Source organism: Mustela nigripes, chromosome 4 (genome assembly GCF_022355385.1).
Source record: "Mustela nigripes isolate SB6536 chromosome 4, MUSNIG.SB6536, whole genome shotgun sequence".
NCBI lineage: Eukaryota > Metazoa > Chordata > Mammalia > Carnivora > Mustelidae > Mustela > Mustela nigripes.
The window spans coordinates 93,510,824-93,527,790 of record NC_081560.1 but is presented as its reverse complement, the minus strand read 5'-3'; the positions used below and the strand labels follow the sequence as shown (position 1 = coordinate 93,527,790).

The window sequence follows — 16,967 nt, the reverse complement described above, 5'->3', positions numbered from 1 at the left end:
AGTGTGGACCCTTACACCGGTCCCCGTTAACCTCATGCCCCCGGACCACACCCACTGCTCCACACTGCTCAGAGGGGCCGCCAGCTCGGCCCCCCAGCCCCATGCCTTCCCTGTACGACAAAGGATCCCTCACTCTTCATCCCACTCCGACAGGAAGGGGCTGGCTTGAAAGGTCCAGTCGGCCCGTGGTGCTCCCGGGAGATGCCCCTGCTCCCTTGGAGCGCCCTCGGCAGAGAGCCCCCACACACCCCTGCGTGCGAAGATGAGCACGAGCAGCCCCGTTCAGTGGGACTTGGCTGGACTGGAGCCGGACCTCCCCACTGACTCCCTGGGTGTCCTGTCTAGCTAAGTGGTGAAGCTGGTACCTTCCTGCACCCCTGATGCATCCCGGACCACGCCCCAGATGGCCACGGATGAGGACACGTCCCAGCAAACCACAGATGGGAGGTCTCGGGGCACCCAGCTTGGGCGGGAGCTCCCCCACCCCGCCTCACTGTGCAGCCCAGCTCTCTGCAGCCAGGGGACCGCCGGCCCCTCGGGACAGACCGGCCAGCACAGCGCAGGCCCGCGGGGCCCATGGGGGCATGAGGGGGACGGGTCCTCGCACGCACTCACGTGATGGTGTCGATCATGTCCAGCCCCATCTCCACGCAGCAGTGGGCATGGTCGGTCTTGGGCTGGGTGAGGCCCGACACACAGTAGTAGCAGTCCCCAAGGATCTTGATGCGGCGGCAGTGGTTCTCCTGGGGCCAAGAGAACAGAGCACACGTTAGTGACGCGCCTGGGGGCTGGCACGCCGGAGCACAGGCCTGTTCCCACACAGGGTTCCACCCCACCTGGCCAAACCCGTGCCCCGTTCAAGGTTGGGAAGCTGCCCCAAGTCAGAGCCAGCAGCTTTCCCGGGGATGTTCTCTGCCCCGGGTGCCCAGCACAGCGCCCCTCCTGGCCTCCGGCTCCAACGGCCTCGTGACGGACACTGTGCGTCACATCAGACCCCTCACACACACACACACCAGCCACCGTCGGGCAGGTGCACGCCCCCGAGTGTCCCTGAGGTGGAGGTCCAAGGGACATGTGGGCAGCTGTCACCAAAGAATCACCTGCCAGGGCCCTGAGCCCCAAGGGGACCGTCAGGGTCTGCACCCTGACCTCACCACCCACAGGGACACCCAGAACGTCCGCCACAGCATTTATCCAACACTAAGATTGTCGCGCCCACCTCAGTCCCAGGGGGAGGGGCTTCCGGCGCCTGCCGTGGGCCAGCCCATCGGTCTCGGCTGTGATATGGCTGTGACATGGCTGTGACTGCAGTTTCACATCTCAGACGCCCCCAGAAAGCTCGCATTCACATCCCTAAAATAATGGACAGCCTCACAAAACTCCTTCCCATGAGCGGGTCCTGTCTGTGGACGTCCACCACGACATACAGTGGAGACACTCTACGAAATGCACTAACGCACAGAAAAGTGACAGCAAATCCGCTGCCGTCCACACTCCAAATTTCATGAAAACACAGGACATTTCCAAAAACAAACAGGCATTGAGAAGCATGGCTTCTCTCCACGTTGCAAGGGTCCCGTGGCCTCGGACCCGTGGGCCTCTGCGAGGGGCTGGTCTCGCCAGCGCGTCCCAGGTGAGGAGAACCTCACAGGTCCCGAGATGTCCTGCACGCCCAGAACCCCACAGCTCCTGCTCTGAGAGCACGTCCCGGCGTCCCACAGGAAGGCCATGCCGGGGGCGACCTGTCCCATTGACGATGTTGGGGAGCCCAGAGGCAGAGGGCTGGCGGCAGACATCCCCACTGCAGAGCCGAGGCCTGGGCCCTGGGAGTCAGCCCCCTAGGCTTCTCTGGCCACGCTCCCCAAGCCTCCAGGCCAGCGGGCAACACTGGAGCTGGACACTGGAACCCCCTGTCCCCATCGTCCCTGTCCCCAGCCGTCAAAGCAGGCCAGCGACTGGGAGCTCCTCTCCCCCTCTCCCTGGCCCGCCGCCCAGGGCTCAGGCAGGACACCAGGAGCCGCTGCCAAGCCTCAGCCCGTTCCTGGCTGTCAAGATGTCCTCCTAGGGATCAGTCTGGGGTTCCAGGCGCCCGCCCACCGAAATGCCCACGGAGGGGTCGGCACTATTCTTGCTGACGATTTCGGGGGGGGCACCCATCGCCAGAGCTGGTACCTCAAGAGTGACATGTGCCCATCAGCCCCTGCATGGGGCGTCCCTGTGCCCCCTGCAGCCTCCTGCCCTTCTCTACGTGTCCTGTGTCGGGATGGGCAGGTGCGTGTGAGCTGCGTGAAGGAGGGGAGGTGCCCGCGGGGAGGCCCGAGCGTGAACGTTACTGCTCTGCACGGCTGATCCCCACATGAGGGCCAGGGGAAAAGCCACTTAGCAGGGGGCATCCAGGGCCACAGCCTCCTGATTGCAGCCTGTCAGCGGCAGACGTGACCTTGGTGACCGTCCCCCAGCACAAAGCCTCGGCTCCTCCTGGCCGGCCGCTGCAGGGCTGGGAGAGGACGCGGCCCCCAGCAGATGGGGGCAGTAAGTGGCTAACGTTTCGTCTTGTCCTTCTCTTGTCCGATGTCCTGGCTGTCGCTGACCAGCTTGAGAGACCAAAGAGGTGTTTTCATTGACCTTGGTGTGTTTTTGATTTAAAATCGTCCCCGTGGTTCCTGGAGCTGAGCCCAAACCTTTACGACGACAGCACAGCTGCTCCCGAGACCTCTGTCCTCCGCATCCAGACAGTCCCTCCACCCAGGCTGGGGGGCGGAGTAGCCAACGGAATCCAGACGGCTGTGGGGGATCCAGGTGGGAAGGCCTCATGCTGAGCCCGCCGGGTGGGGACTGCAGGCTCACCGAGGAGCTCTGACCGGCCGGGCCTGCCATGCAGGCAGCTCGGGGGCCTCAGAGGGCAGGGACCCTATGACGTAAGCAGTGGCGATCACTGGGAGGGGCACACGTCACCATTTGCTTCCACTTCCGTTCCACTACGGCATCTGCTCTGTTCGTCTGCGCGGGCCCCTGGGTGAGATGGGGGCCTGCTGTCCCAGATCCTCCGCCCGCCAGGAGGGACTGTCCAGGAGCAGATGTCTGTCCTGCTGTGGGGCCGTCTCATAGCCCCAGATGGGCCCATCACGGGCACCTCCCGGCAGCAGGCGGTCACTTGTGCGCACCTGCTCCTGGTGCCTGGAGCGGAGAGAGCACCCGAAGGACAGCCCCGCGTGCAGCACGATGTCTGACCTCGCGGGCAGGGCGGTCCTCCCTCGCACCCCTGTCTCGGGTCTGCACTGAGGAACCGAGCTGTGCAAATAGTTTACACACTTCTAAAAATGACATTGAGGGGCGCCTGGGGGGCTCAGTGGGTTAAGCCTCTGCCTTCGGCTCAGGTCATGATCTCAGGGTCCTGGGATCGAGCCCTGCATCGGGCTCTCTGCTCAGCGGGGAGCCTGCTTCCTCCTCTCTCTCTGCCTGCCTCTCTGCCTACCTGTGATCTCTGTCTGTCAAATAAATAAATAAAATCTTAAAAAAAAAATTGAAGGAGTGAAGTTATTTGGTGAGTTGGAAACACCCACACAAACTCAGAATTTGCTGTTATTTTTCAAAAAAATATGCCCGTCCCCGTGCTCTGAGAGGCCGAATATCAGCAGGCCACCTACCTGCTCTGGGAGGAAGCCAGGCTCCCGGAGAAGCCGCGTCTATGTGGCGCTGTCCCTAGACACGGGTGGGGGACAGTCCTGTCCAAGGGAGACCAGAGGCGCCAGGATGGGCGCCCACGGGTGGGAGTCATGAACGTGCGCAGCGGGAACGGACAGAAGGTGTCCACGCACACCCAGTCCACAGACCCCAGTAACACCCGGAATGGAGCACCAGGAGGAAGAAGCTCCCTGCTCACCCCTGGCAGGTTCTAGGGCACGGATCCCTCATCTGGAAAACGGACCCGTGCCGCAAGCCAAGCACGTACGGTTTGGGAGGATCACCCATCAGCGGACGTGAGAACATTCTTCTATTAAGAGAATCACGAGCTAACAAGAGCGGGAAAAATGACAGGAAACACGCAACCCAGTGAATAGCCAAGCAGCCCGCCTTCGGGGCACCTGCCCCAGCACCTAGGTGTGACGTGACAGGAAGCAGGTGGTAGGGGGGGTCACACACGTGGGAGCCACGGGAACCACGACACACGCTGCACCTGGCCGGGAGCTGGCGATGGACACGCCAGGGGAGGAATGGGGAGACCGCTGGAGCTTCTGGGAGGCTCCCCAACACACAGGGAAAACCCAGGCACCCGAGCCCCAGCGCTGGTGGCCTGCGGGCTCAGGGGAGGTGACAGGAGGGGGCCCCAAGGGTCCGATGTGCGTGTTCCCGTTTTCTGTCTATGTCCTGACGGGCATCAGGGGAACTTGCTAATTAGGTCCTGCTTGTTCCTACTCCACCAACCCCAGGGGTCCGGAGCCCACAGCCCCACATCCTCTCTGCACCCCCACACCCAACTGCAAACCCGCTCTGTCCCCCAGGCCGGGTTGCCAGGACAGGGGCCACCCGGAGCCCAGGATCCACATCCCCTCATCGGCCTCACCTCTTCCTCTGTGGAAACCCTGAGCGATCCCGGCCATGGTCCCCCAGCCCCTCAGCCTCCCACACACCCTGCCGTGCCCGTCCTCTGGGACTGAGGGGCTGTGACACACAGCACCGGCTCTGTGCTGGTGGTCAGTGCCATCCACAAATTACACCCAGACAAGTACCCCGCCTGGAACAAGGTTGCTGAGGGAAGGATGCCTGACGTGACAAGCAGGTGACGGGGCCCAGAGGGAATCTGTCCACTGGGCGGGTGACAAGGCATCGCTGTGACCAGTCGTGCTCAAGAGAAGGGCGAGGGCCAAGGCTGTGGGCACAAGGTGAGGTGACATCTAGGACTCGGAGGAAAGGCGTGACCAAGCAAGACAGGACAGACGTCAGCCAGTGTCGACAAGAGGGAAGGGGTGTCCGGCAGAGGCTGCCACGCCCCCTGCCCACCACACAGGAGAGAAATTTCCATACACGAGTTCTGGAGCCCCTGAGGGCAGGGCCGGGTCTGACCTGTGCAGGCTGCTCCCATCATCTAGGCTAGACTGTTCACAGTAGGCGCACCGCAGTGAGCCCTGCCTCCTCCATGTCACACGGGGGACCAACCGCGTTCCTCCCTTGCATGGCAGGCAAGGCCACCTGCCCAGGCCACCATGCCTCTCCCTGCATCTTCCCTGACCATGTGCCCAGGAGCATCACATGAGCTGGGCTCCCCACACCTTCCTAGGAGGAGCCATGCCACAGCTCTGAGCCGCCATGGACGCAGAGAGGACGTCACCTCCCTGAGGGACCCCTGAGGCACACCCCCAGGCTACATCTCTGCCCCCAGAAGCAGGCAGAGCAGGAAGGACCGGTGAGTGACCCTGGGGAGAAGGTCCCCAAGCCCCCTGCCAACACCCATGGTCCAGGCAATAACGGTCACACTCCAGGGCCCACGGAACCTTCTCCCAGAAAGGACATGCCAACGTGGTTCAAGCTGTCTGCTTGGGACTCCACCTTCAGGGGCACGCAAAGGACATGCTCCCTTGGTGGTCCCTGGGCCACCACAACCCCACGCGGCCCATGGGCGTGCAGCCAGCCCTCCAGCGGCAAAGGCAGTGTCTGCCCAAGGAAACAGCACCCAGAGCAGGACACCCTGATTTCCGCTGCCGCTCCCACCTCCCAGGGACCTCGCAGGAGCACCGGGGCGGCCGCCAGCAGGCAGGGTGAGGGCGAGTTTCTGCGGACGGCCTCCCAGAAACAAGTTCCTTGGAAATCCAGACACTACTGTTTTTTTCGGGAAATGATGTTGATTTCTTGCTCATTAAGAAATAAGGAAAGCCTCATCCCAAGCAATGTAGGAAGCTCCGAAAAGTAAAACTCGGGGTACACGACTCTGCGGGAACCACAGTCCTTCTGGGACCGTCCCTCCAGCCTCCCCGACAGCACGCACCCATGTGTGCACCCGCGTTCTGGAAGCAGGGGTCGCGCCCCTCGGGCCATCCTGCACACACGCTGACCACTTCACATCTGCCCTGGGGTCAGCCCGAGCGGAGCGTGGACGACAGGCACGCCGCGTCCTCCTCCCAGCTGGTCCGGGTTCTGACTGCGCTCGGCCCCACTCCAGCCTCCCTCCTGCACTGCACGTTCCAGCCAGAGCCCCTCGCTCTCCCGTCGGTCTGCCGCATGCAAGCCCGATGGCGCGTGCACAGCACGTCTGCGGAAAGAGCGCCACCCAGCCATGACCCCCAGCCCGCGGGTGGGCACGCTCCAGGCACGCGGCACCGACAGCTCGGAGCGGCTCCCGGGACAAGGACGGTGGGGCAAGGAGGGACAGCGGGCCAACGGGCCATTCCGCCTCTCACGTTTCTTGGGCCAGAAAGCCAAGGCACAAGATGCGAGGGTCCCAGTGAGTCCGTGCAGCTGCCCTGCGGGTCCCGGCCTCTGGCTTAAGCCCAAGGGAAGCCCGAGGAGGAGAAAGGACGGGGCACAGGAGGGACGGATGTGAACACACTCCCCGGCGAGCTCCGCCCTCGGACTGGTTTGCACGGGAGCACTCGGAGGAACCGAGATAACTAACGCCGGCTCCGATGCGGGTCACCACAGTCAAGGGCAAGGCGCATCAGGAAAACCCGAGAGCTTCCTCCCAAGATGACGGAACCCGTACACCGATCGAGGTGGGACCCCAAACACCAGGAAGGAAGCCACGAGGAGGCACATCCAAATCAAATCGCTTAAAGCCACCAGTGAAGGGAAAATCTTACAAATGGTCAGAGAAAAAAGACATCCTCCGCGTGTTTCGTCCGGAGGACCAGAGCGCCGTCCTTGGCGAGAACCCAGGAAACGCCTGTCAGCCACATTCTGCACCAGTGACAAGAAATTCCACATATGAGGACAAAAATGAAGAGTTTTCTCAGAAACACGGACACTGAGAGGACTCGTGGCCAGCCCGCATGCCCTGTTTCCAGCAGCAGAACCGCGTGGAGACGTGCCCACCAATCCCACGCGGCCGAGAGCGGTGGAATGAACCCCCACGACCTTGCCCTTGTGCCTCCTCACGTCAAAGGGGAATAAGCATAAACGGTAACAATGCAGAACGGGGTTTATGACAAAACGTACAACGTGCACAACGTCACAAGGGCCAAGTAGACAGACGTGTCCCATGAGCCTCGAAGACGGAGTCGAGGGCTCTGCCGCAGACCCCCGGGCAGTCCCCGTGGTTACGGCGCCAACGCGTCGGCCACCACGGGCACAAGGGGCCACATCACAGAACTCACAGACCAGCAGGAAAAGTAAAACAATGACAAGAAACAGAGATGAATCACGGTGGGCTGCACAACCTGGCGAATGCGGACTGTCGGATTCCGGGTAGAAAAGGCAAACCCAGCCCTTTAAAAGGACACAAACCAATGGGCGGGGGTTGGGGGGGCAGTGGAAAAAGATGAAAAAGACACGCTTCCTGACAATAATCAAAGGGAAGCTAGACCAGACATACTAACACAGGACAAAATTAGGTTCCAGGTAAAGAGGAACATTTCTTTTCAAGATCTCATTTACGTGAGAGCGAGCGTGAGTGTTAGCGCACAAGTGGGGGGCACCGGGAAGAACAGACTCCTCTGAGCCCAGAGCCTGATGTGGGGCTCGATCCCAGGGTCCTGAGACCGTGACCTGAGCCAAAGACAGACGCTTCACCAACTGAGCTCCCGAAGGGTCCCAAGAGGGTCATTTCTTAAAAAAGAACTAATTAGGGGCGCCTGGGTGACACAGTCGGTTGAGTGCCCGGCATTAGATTTGGCTCGGGCCGTGGTCTCAGGGTCCTGGGATCTAGCCCCTCATCCAGCTCAAGGCACAGCGGGGGTCTGTCATGATTCTGTCTCTCCCTCTGCCCCCTCCCAAAAAAGACAGAGTTAGTCCATCAAGAGGACCTCAGAACCCTAAATGTTTAGGAATCGAACAGCAGAGCTTGAGAACACAGGCAGCAAAGGGGGCAGGATGGAAGGGGACGCAGACAGAGCAGAGCCCTCGCTCGGTACCTGAGAAAATGAGCAGCCGGGACGTGAGTAGAGACGCAGAGTGAGAACACCAGCCGAAGGACACGGGGAGAGTCTACAGACCCCACTGTCCTGGGGGCAGGGGCAGGTGCTCTTGTGAAGACCAGAGTGGGGTGGTGACAGTCCCCTGGGGCAGCGGGGGGTGAGAGGGGCAGCCGGGCGGGTGGCACTGCTCATCACCAAGTCACCAAGCAAACACGTCCCCACTGCGGCCAGGATGCGGACCTCTGGTCGCTGGGAAGACGGATAGGGACAGTGGGGGTAGGGCACAGCCTTCCACCAGCGGCAGGTGCTCCGACAGCTCGGTGGCCACAGAAGCCTCATCCGGAAGCTTCCTCAGGAGGGCAGGAGGCTGGTGCGGCCCAGGAAAGCTCAGAGCAGCAGCAAGAGAGCCCCGGGCCACCAGGCGCCCAGGCACTGGACGAAACACACGTTCAGTCCCGCACACAGGAGGTGCTGAGCTCCCGTGTGCCAGCGAGCCACACACGCCACACGGGACGTGCTCACACTCCCCACGCCACATGGGACACGCTCACACTCCTCACTCCTCCATGTACTTCCCCAAACCGCAGGTGTCAGGTAGGGAGAAGGCGCCGGCGAACTTTCGTGTGGGCAGAGCCCCAGCAGCTCCCAGGGCACGAGCCCAGTGTCCCGACCCCTGAGCACAGGCCGCTGGGACTCCAGGGACAGGCAGCTCCACACCCCGTGGAACGACCTCATGGCTAGAAGCAGCGCCCGCCTGCGGTGCCGAGCTGCCTCCTACCTTCATCTTGGGAAAGAGGAAGCAGCCTCCCACCAACAGGGTCCAATGGGGCACGGGCCCAGGACCTCGCCGGTGTGCCCTAGGAGGAAGGGTTCTAGCGCGACCCATCTGGACATCACAGCTGGACGTCTCTGATTCCTGCCACCCCTCAAGGAAACGGCAGGGAGGAGTCAGGGCCAGCGTCCAGGTCTGGCCTGCCATTCGCCCCCTACACCGAGTGTTCTCCCGCCCGTGCTCAGTGCCGAGACTGCAGCCAGTGTGATGACATCTTCCACTCTTTCTAGCAAGCCCTTTAACAGTGATCTTTCCTGAGAAGAGTCCTGACTCTGAGCAGAGCTTCCCTCCCTTACAACCACCTGCTCAGGACCCCTCTGCATCCACCTCCAGGGAGGCTGGCCGGGCCGGTGGGTGTGGCTCTATGTCCCTGGGTCCCCCCAAGTCCTTACAGAACAGGGAAGGGGTCAAGGTCCAAGGAACACAGGCAGGCAGCTGCCTCCATACCAAAGCCCAGGCCGGGCTGGTTAGCGAGGCCTGGGCTTGACCTCTGCGGGGCTGAATGTGACCGGTCCCAGAAAGGTCTCAGCACGCCAGCACTCTCCTGCCACATGCAGGGGGTTCTGTCATCGTCACACATCACCAGCTGACCCCAGACATGACCTTCAAGGCAGGGCAGCCTGCGCAGGGCCTCACGACCAGCCAGCATCTTCCAGCTCGGACCCACCTAGAGGTACTTGGGGTACGTGAGGGCGAGCACTTTCTTTTGTGCAAAGGAATTTCAGGTGGCCGGGCGGGAGCTGTGGTACCCTGGAGCCCACCAGGCACAGCCAGCTGGGCTCCCCCCGCCCCCCCCACAGCTCCAGCCCCCCCCCCACAGCTCCAGGGACCTGCACTTACGGGGGTGGTGCGTATGGGAGCGGTGCTTATGGGGGCTGCGCTTATGGGGGCTGTACTTACCGTAGCCAGTTCGTCAAACTTGCCGAAGAGCTCGTTCAGGAGTTTCACCAGCTCCTGGGCCGTGCACTGCGACGCCAGGCCCGTGAAGCCCACGATGTCCGCGAAGAGGATGCTGCAAGGAAAAGGCACCAGGCTGCCTCCCCGACAGGCATGCGGGGGCCCAGAGCCGCGCAGAGGGCTGCCCTCACCATCCCCCAACATGAACCTGCTTACTCCTCAGGGCAGGCTGGAAGGGAAGTGTCCGGGTTCCCGTTATAGACATGGCTGGGGGAAGCAGGAATGCCCATGCGGCCACAGGGCTCTTGCTGACCTCCCAGGATACGGGCGGGGCACACTCCATGGCCACCAGACCTGCCCCCAGCCCAAGAAGGCCAGTGGCCAGCAGCCAGTGAGCGCAAGGCTGCCTGTAGGATGCGAGTGGGCCTTCTCGCCATTTTCCCTCCTGCCGGCTGACAGGCGACAGAGCCCCGGTATTGTCGCAGCCCCGCTGTGGAGCCCCAGCTGGGGTGTGCGTCGGGACAGGGCCTTACCTTGCGGGATGGAAGCCTGGTGTGTGGGCGTCTGATTCCTACAGAGTGGGGTGGTCGAAACAACAGCGCCCACCCCCTACCCCCCACCGCACAGGCTCCCTCTGCCTCACGCAGCACAGCGGTGCTCTCACTGTGATTCTGCCTGGTACAAAATTCCGCCCTTGAACGTGCCACCCCAGCCCCTGCTTCCAGCCCTCCCTGTGAAAAATCACACATTGGTCTTGTGGGCAGTCACCTGCCTGTGACACGCCTTCTCTCCAGGTTTGCTCCTAGTGTCTGGCCCTTAGGGCTCGATTACAACATGTCTAATAGTGTCCTTGTTGTGTGTGCCCTAACCGAGCTTCTCCAATGTGTAGGTGAGAGCCTTCCATCAAATTTGAGGTATTTTGAGCCATATTCTTTTTCAAATATTCTTTCTGCCCTCTTCCGCTCCCCTGGGACTCATCATGGGTGTGCTGTTGGACTGGCCAGTGTCCCTGGAGTCTCTGAGCCTCTGTTCTTGCTCCATCACCCTTTGTTCATTCTGTTCATCAGGTTCCACGATCGCAACTGCCTGTCTTCAAGTTCACCAATTCTTTCTTCAACCTGCTCACATCTGCTCAATGTGGAACCCCTCCCCGACCTCACAGTGACCTTCTCATTTTAAGTATTATATTTTTCAAAGTCAGAATTTCTGGAAGTCTTTCTCATGTTCTCCTTTGTTTGAACACAGTTTGTTCTTTGAATGTATGTAAAACAGGTGATTTAGGGGCCCCTGGGTGGCTCAGTCAATTAAACATCTGCCTTCAGCTCTGGTCATGATCTCAGGGTCCTGGAATGGAGCCCCATGTCTGGCTGTCTGCTCAGCGGGGAGTCAGCTTCTCGCTCTCCTTCTACGCCTCCCCCACTCATGCTCTCTCTCTCTCTCTTTCAAATAAAAACTTTTTTAAAAATGGGGAATTAATTCTATCTAGAAGTCCAATGTGTGGGCTTCCTCTAGGACAGCTTCTATGGACTGCTTTTTTCATTCCTGCATGAGCCATACATTTGTGTTTTTTGCATATTGCACATGTTCTTATGGAAAACTGAATAGTATAAGGTGGCAAGTCTGAAATTGAGAACACCTCCCACCCTCAGGATTGGGGTTGTTCTTGTTGCTATTTATGTTGTTATCTGTTCAGTGACTTTTTGTTGCTGTTGTTCAGTGACTTTTCTAACAAATCCTCATGTGAGACCATTAAAATCTCTGGTTGGTTAGCCTAATGGCTAGACAGAAATTTCCTCACATGCCTGCAGCCAGTAAGTCTCTCAGTCCTTGATGATGGGCACGTAGCCAAGCAGATTCCAGCTCTGCCTGACTCTACTCTTCCTGGTTGCACATGGCCTCAAGGTCAGCCTCAAGACCTTAAGGACAGCCCAGAGTCCTCGTGGTCCTTCCTGAGCAGGCACACAGCCCTACCGTTTGGCGTGATCTTCTGATTCCCAGAAACATTCACAGAGCCCTGACAGACATCTCATTCCCCAGTTTTAAGATTTTAGTGCCCTGCTGCTGGCCTCAGTTGCTATCACTGCCTGTGACAGCTATGATGTTAAAACAATTGTCACTGATTGTTTTTAACAAATGTCCCAGGGCAAAAGCTGTTCACACTGAGTGTTGAGTCAGGTAAAATAAAGACAAGCCTTGAGCAAGGTTTTCCAGGGAATTCCCAGACAGTCAAATAAGGACAGTTCTCTGAGAATTTGTCAAAGCCCTAACCCCATTCTGTCCCCTCAGGTGGCTGTCAGTGGGCAGGTTTTCACTGAGATTGCAGCCAGTGGTTTTCAAAGCCATCGCAGAGCTAAAAAGAGTGAACAGGGTAAGTGAGAACTCTACAAAGCTCACTGCTTTTGCCAAGATTTAGCTGTTTCTCTTAAATACCATTCCTGGATTCCTCAGGCTTTGGCTCATGTCCGGTGCTCTGACAACGCGGACTCTGACAGTCTTTGTCAGTACTGTCAAGGCTTCTATGGAGGAGAGGATTTACAGATGTCCTTACACCACTGTTCCTGAAGGCATCAGCCTTATTACTTGTGAGTGGAGTACTGACTTGGGTCTTTAATCCTGATGGGGTGGGGAACCAGTGAGGGATTCTAACAAGGATGGTGAGGAGGACAGTGAGATGTTCACATCTGGGCTGGAGGAAGGCACCTCTCACCCTGTGTGAGCGTGGCCAGGGAAGCTAGGCTGGGGCTCGTGCCGTCAAGGACGGGACCCAGTCTCGGCTTCTTCTCTTATCTCAGAGCTGTTACACGTGCACCTGTTGGGAAACGTGGCACCCCCCCCCAGGGCATGTGGGTGGAAGGAAATGGTGACTTTGCACAAGGGGGTTTGTTGTTGTAGGCCAGAAAAAAGGGAGAGAAAGGCACATGGGCACTGAGCACCAGACTCACCCCCCCACCTGCCACCCCAGGAGGCTCTTGACGTCTTATGCCTTCCCTGCTGTGTGCAGATGCTCTATGCCCCGCCCTCAGGCCCTCCCTGGATTGTTCCGGTGGTCTTGTCTCAGCAGGGGGCTGGGTCACTGTGCCCTGTCCTTACCCACCATGGAGAGAAAGGGAATGAAGGGGAAGTCTAGGTGAATGTCAGCGCCTTTGGAGACTCAGTCCACAGCACTCAACACAACCAGGAGGGTTTTACTCTGTGGTGTCTGCAGGGCCATGTGGCAGCCACCAGCGCCTGCCTGAGTAACACCTAAGTAAGGTGCCACACTTAGCTAGTGTAAGTGCTCTCCCGGGGAAGGCACGATGGAATGGAGCACAGTTATTTTTAGTTGGGTCTCGAAAGACAAGCACACAAACACCAGAGTGTGTCTGGGGCAAGGCCGTTTCCTCACCTGTAAAATGGGAACAATCCCTACCTTCCGGGGCCGCCGGGAGAGACAGAGCATGGGCAAGAGGAGGTCTACCCCAGGCCCCGGCGCCGAGCAGAAGAACGCTCAGCTATCACTCCAATGTGGGCCAAGTCCGCTCAAATTCCACCACCCAAACCAGCTCAGGGCCAGAGTGCCAACCCTCTCCACTCTCGAGCCCACGCAGGAAACAGGAAGTGAGGAGTAGGGGGACAGAGCGGCTGTGACACTGTCAGCCAAGTGTTCTCCTGGCCCACCCTCCGTGGGACCTGCTTCCCGGCCGGCAGGTGCTCACCTGGGCCTCCTGACCCACACCCAGCCCCTCTTCCCCTCAAACGGGGGACCCTCCACCCCTACCGGCCCATGGCTCCCACCTCTGCCATCACCCGCACCCCCACGCTTACCCCTCACCTCCTTCCCCCACCCCCCACCATCGCCTCCTGCCTCCGTCACCTTCTCTACCTCTCTCAGCAGCCTGTATCCATCACCTCTGCTTCCCTCAGTTCCCACCATCCCCTTGCCCTCACCCTCTCCATCAACGCCCGTCCCTGCAATCGCCTCCTCCTCCTCCTCCCCCCACACCTCCTTCAGTGGAGCTGCCCGAGGCCCACCACCGCCAGCCGGCATCAGCCCTACCTCACATTGTCATGCCGCTGGATGTAGATCTTGTGGAAAATCCTCTCGGGGGGCTTCAGGAAGTCCTCCTTCATCTCCATGGCAACATTCCGAGGCAGAAGACTCATAAGCAGCCGCTCCTGGACAGGAGAGACAGACCCGTGTGACACAGCGGAGGCCTCCCCACCAGTCCTCAATCACCCCAAGGTCGGCACCGGGGAGCTGCCTGCATGAGGGCCCAGACACCTCCCACCATGCACCAGTGCGCGGTCTGGTCTTGCAGATCCCTGCCTGGCCCCCGAGCCCTGGCGGGTTGCCCAGGCCTGGCCTCTCATTCCCCGGTGACTCGCTCCCAGAGAACTGGGAAGGGGCCCGCATCTCCACCAGAGCGCCCAGGCCACCGTGGCAACCCTCCTCCATTGCCTCCCCGACCCGTGTGCCCCAGCTGCCCCGTGCAGGGCTGACAGGCAGGAAACACAGGATGGCCCGGCCTCACTCGCCACCCCACTGCCCAACACGGCGCTGAGATGGACCTCAAGATGGGCTGCAAACACCCATTCCCCAGGACCGACAGGCCCCCATGATCTCACAGAGACAGACAGACAACACTGCGTTTCCCCCTGGTCTTGTCTTCTCGTTTCTTCGTTCTCTATGGGGGTCAGATTTTCTTCCCCTGCAGAGAGTGGAATAAACATCTAGGCTTTTCCAGAGGAGCACGGCTGCCCCGGAGACTCCATCATTCTTCTGAGGACCCGGTTTCCTCATGCAGACTCTGCCTCTCTTCCTCCCAGGGATCCTTGCCTGACCTCAACCCCACCGGCCCTTGACCAGCCGCCGCACCTGCATCAGAGGCCCCTCCCTCGGTCCCTCTCACGCCCCTTCCCACCCTGCTTCCGAAAGCAAAGGGAGAAAAACCGGCATTGCGATCCCCCGTAGAATTAGGGAGGACAGCCAGCTTAGAACAGCAAACACAGGCAGAGACAGGGCAAGAGGAGCCCCTCCCTTCCTCCCTCACTTCATCCCTCCAGCCCAGCTCTGCTCTGGCCCCAGGCCCTCATCGGCAGCCGGTTCCGTTCCCAGAGGAACTCCAGCAGAGCCCTCAGGCACCTGTCATCCGCCAGCCCAGCGTACGCAGCCAGTGACCCTGCAGGACCACAGATCCATTCCGTGAGGCCACATCTCTGCCCGGAACAGCCACAATCCCCTGCGACGACCTCAGGAGGACGGTGGGAGCGGTGGCAGCGACAACAGTCACCCAGAGCCCAGCAGTCCTCTGGGAAATGGCCACGGAGGCCTGGGGCGGGGTGTGCGGGCTCTGGATTCCACAGAGCCCTTGATGGGCCTGCGACAACATACCCCACACACTTGAGAAGTTTCCACAGGGACCGTGTTTCCACATAAGCTGCCAAGGGGGAAAGTTGGGCCCAGCCCCGCGAGATGTGGCTGGAGCCGAGCATGGGTCGGGGAGGCCGGCCCTGGTCTCGGGCCCAGAGCCTGTGCCCGGAGTGAGGCCTGGCTGTACCCCGAGGTCCACCCGCACGGCTGCCAAAGGGACAGACTCCGATGCAGAGGGACCTCACAATGGTGCAATGGCCTATGGCCACTCTGGATATCACGTCAGCTGTGGGGAGAGGCCTCAGGTCCTGGCCGAGCACATGGAGTCCAGGCTGAGCGTGTGAGGACAGCCCTGGTGGTTAAAAAGCCTCTACAGAGTTTATGGGAGCTGGTGGGTGACTGGGGTCTGGCAGGTGGACGACAAGCCCCCCCTTAGCCGGGAGGCCTGGGGGTGAAGACTGAGACAGTCTGCGGGTGGCTGGCCGTGCCCAGAGGCGCGGCAGGGCTCACACGTGCTACCACGAGAGGCCCAGAGCAGCATTAGCAACGCGCACATACTTGGAAGCTTCTGGAAATGCTGTGAGGCACAAGGCGGGGACACAGGCAGAGCTGGACCTTACAGAAGGTCGGCCACGAAGGGCCCAAAGAACACACAGCTTCACGCTCTTTCCTGGGAAGGACCCTGTGTCACGGGGCTCCACACCCCGGGTAGCCTACGCCACCGAGCCATGTTTAGGGGCTCGGGGGGTAGCACCTACCCCCTGAGGGAGTGCCCTGCATGGAGGGTCCCTGGGGAAAAGGACGGCAGCCTGGCCTCGCATCCCAGCTCTGCCTTTTTGGGTCAGTCCTGCGCTATCTGAATTCCATCCCATGAGACGAGGAGACAGGCAGGTGTTGTCTGAGAAGGGGTCACGGTACCGCGAGGCCCCACGCCCCATCGTGCCTGCCAAACCTCCGAGTCCCACTGTCCTGGGTTTGGCACTGAAATCCCTCATCAGCTCCTATAAAAATGGTGTATCAGATTTAACAAGGGAGGCTGCTTCCCCCGCGTGTATCACACACACACCCCATTCTCCTAACGCTCTGGAACCGCTCTCTCTCCGGGGATCCGGCTGAGGACACAGCTCTGGGACTTGGTCTGTGCACCACCCCAGCTGTCCTCACTCCACGATCTGGAGTTAGGACAGGGAAACAGAGACAGCTACAGACCAAGGGCTGCGCCAGGAGGGAAGGAGGGCCTGAAAAGGCATACTGGGCCAAAGGGAGGGCAACATGCTGGGCAGTGGCGTCAGGGGCTAGGAGAGAGGCGAAGGCAGCGCTGGCCGCTGTCCTCAGATTCCTTCTCCACCTCTAGCACAATCGTCTATCCCCTTCCTCTCATCTGGGGCTTGGTGACCTAAAATAAACACTTCATGGTCCAGGCTCCCCACATAGCTAGAGGTGGCCCATGAGATGGAGTCTGAAAGGTGATGTGAGAACTACTGGAATGTTCCTTAAAGAGAGCCTGTTCTTCCTTTTCTCCCTCTGTTGCTGGGAATACAGTCACGATGTCTGGCTCTCTACCCACCATCTTGATTCACGAGGATGAGGGGACACACACTGACAATGGCAGACCAGTTAACAGATGGAGACTGGGTTGTCAGGGTCACACGGATCAGCTCTGCCACATCAACCATAAAGGGACTCCGGGGAACCTGTATATGAGGGAGAAAGAGCACGCTTGCCTGCATAAGCCTTTGTCATATGAAATTCCTAAGGGCAGGCTGTCCTTCTGGCCAGAGGCTCAGCATCAGCTCCGTGCACAAGATTAGGGACGGTACCT

The 16,967-nt window shown here is 59.9% G+C and overlaps 1 protein-coding gene across 2 annotated transcripts in view; it reads right to left on the bottom strand.

The window, feature by feature from the left end:
* ADCY1 (adenylate cyclase 1) overlaps positions 1 to 16,967 on the bottom strand; it is a 92,006-nt gene that overhangs the window by 43,031 nt on the left and 32,008 nt on the right. For both annotated transcript variants that reach the window (XM_059397154.1, XM_059397153.1), the window contains exons 3-5: positions 13,832 to 13,950; positions 9,799 to 9,910; positions 616 to 743 (exon numbers count right to left, since the gene is read on the bottom strand). In XM_059397154.1, the coding sequence (XP_059253137.1) occupies positions 616 to 743; positions 9,799 to 9,910; positions 13,832 to 13,950 (359 nt within the window). The remainder of the gene's footprint in view (positions 1 to 615; positions 744 to 9,798; positions 9,911 to 13,831; positions 13,951 to 16,967) is intronic.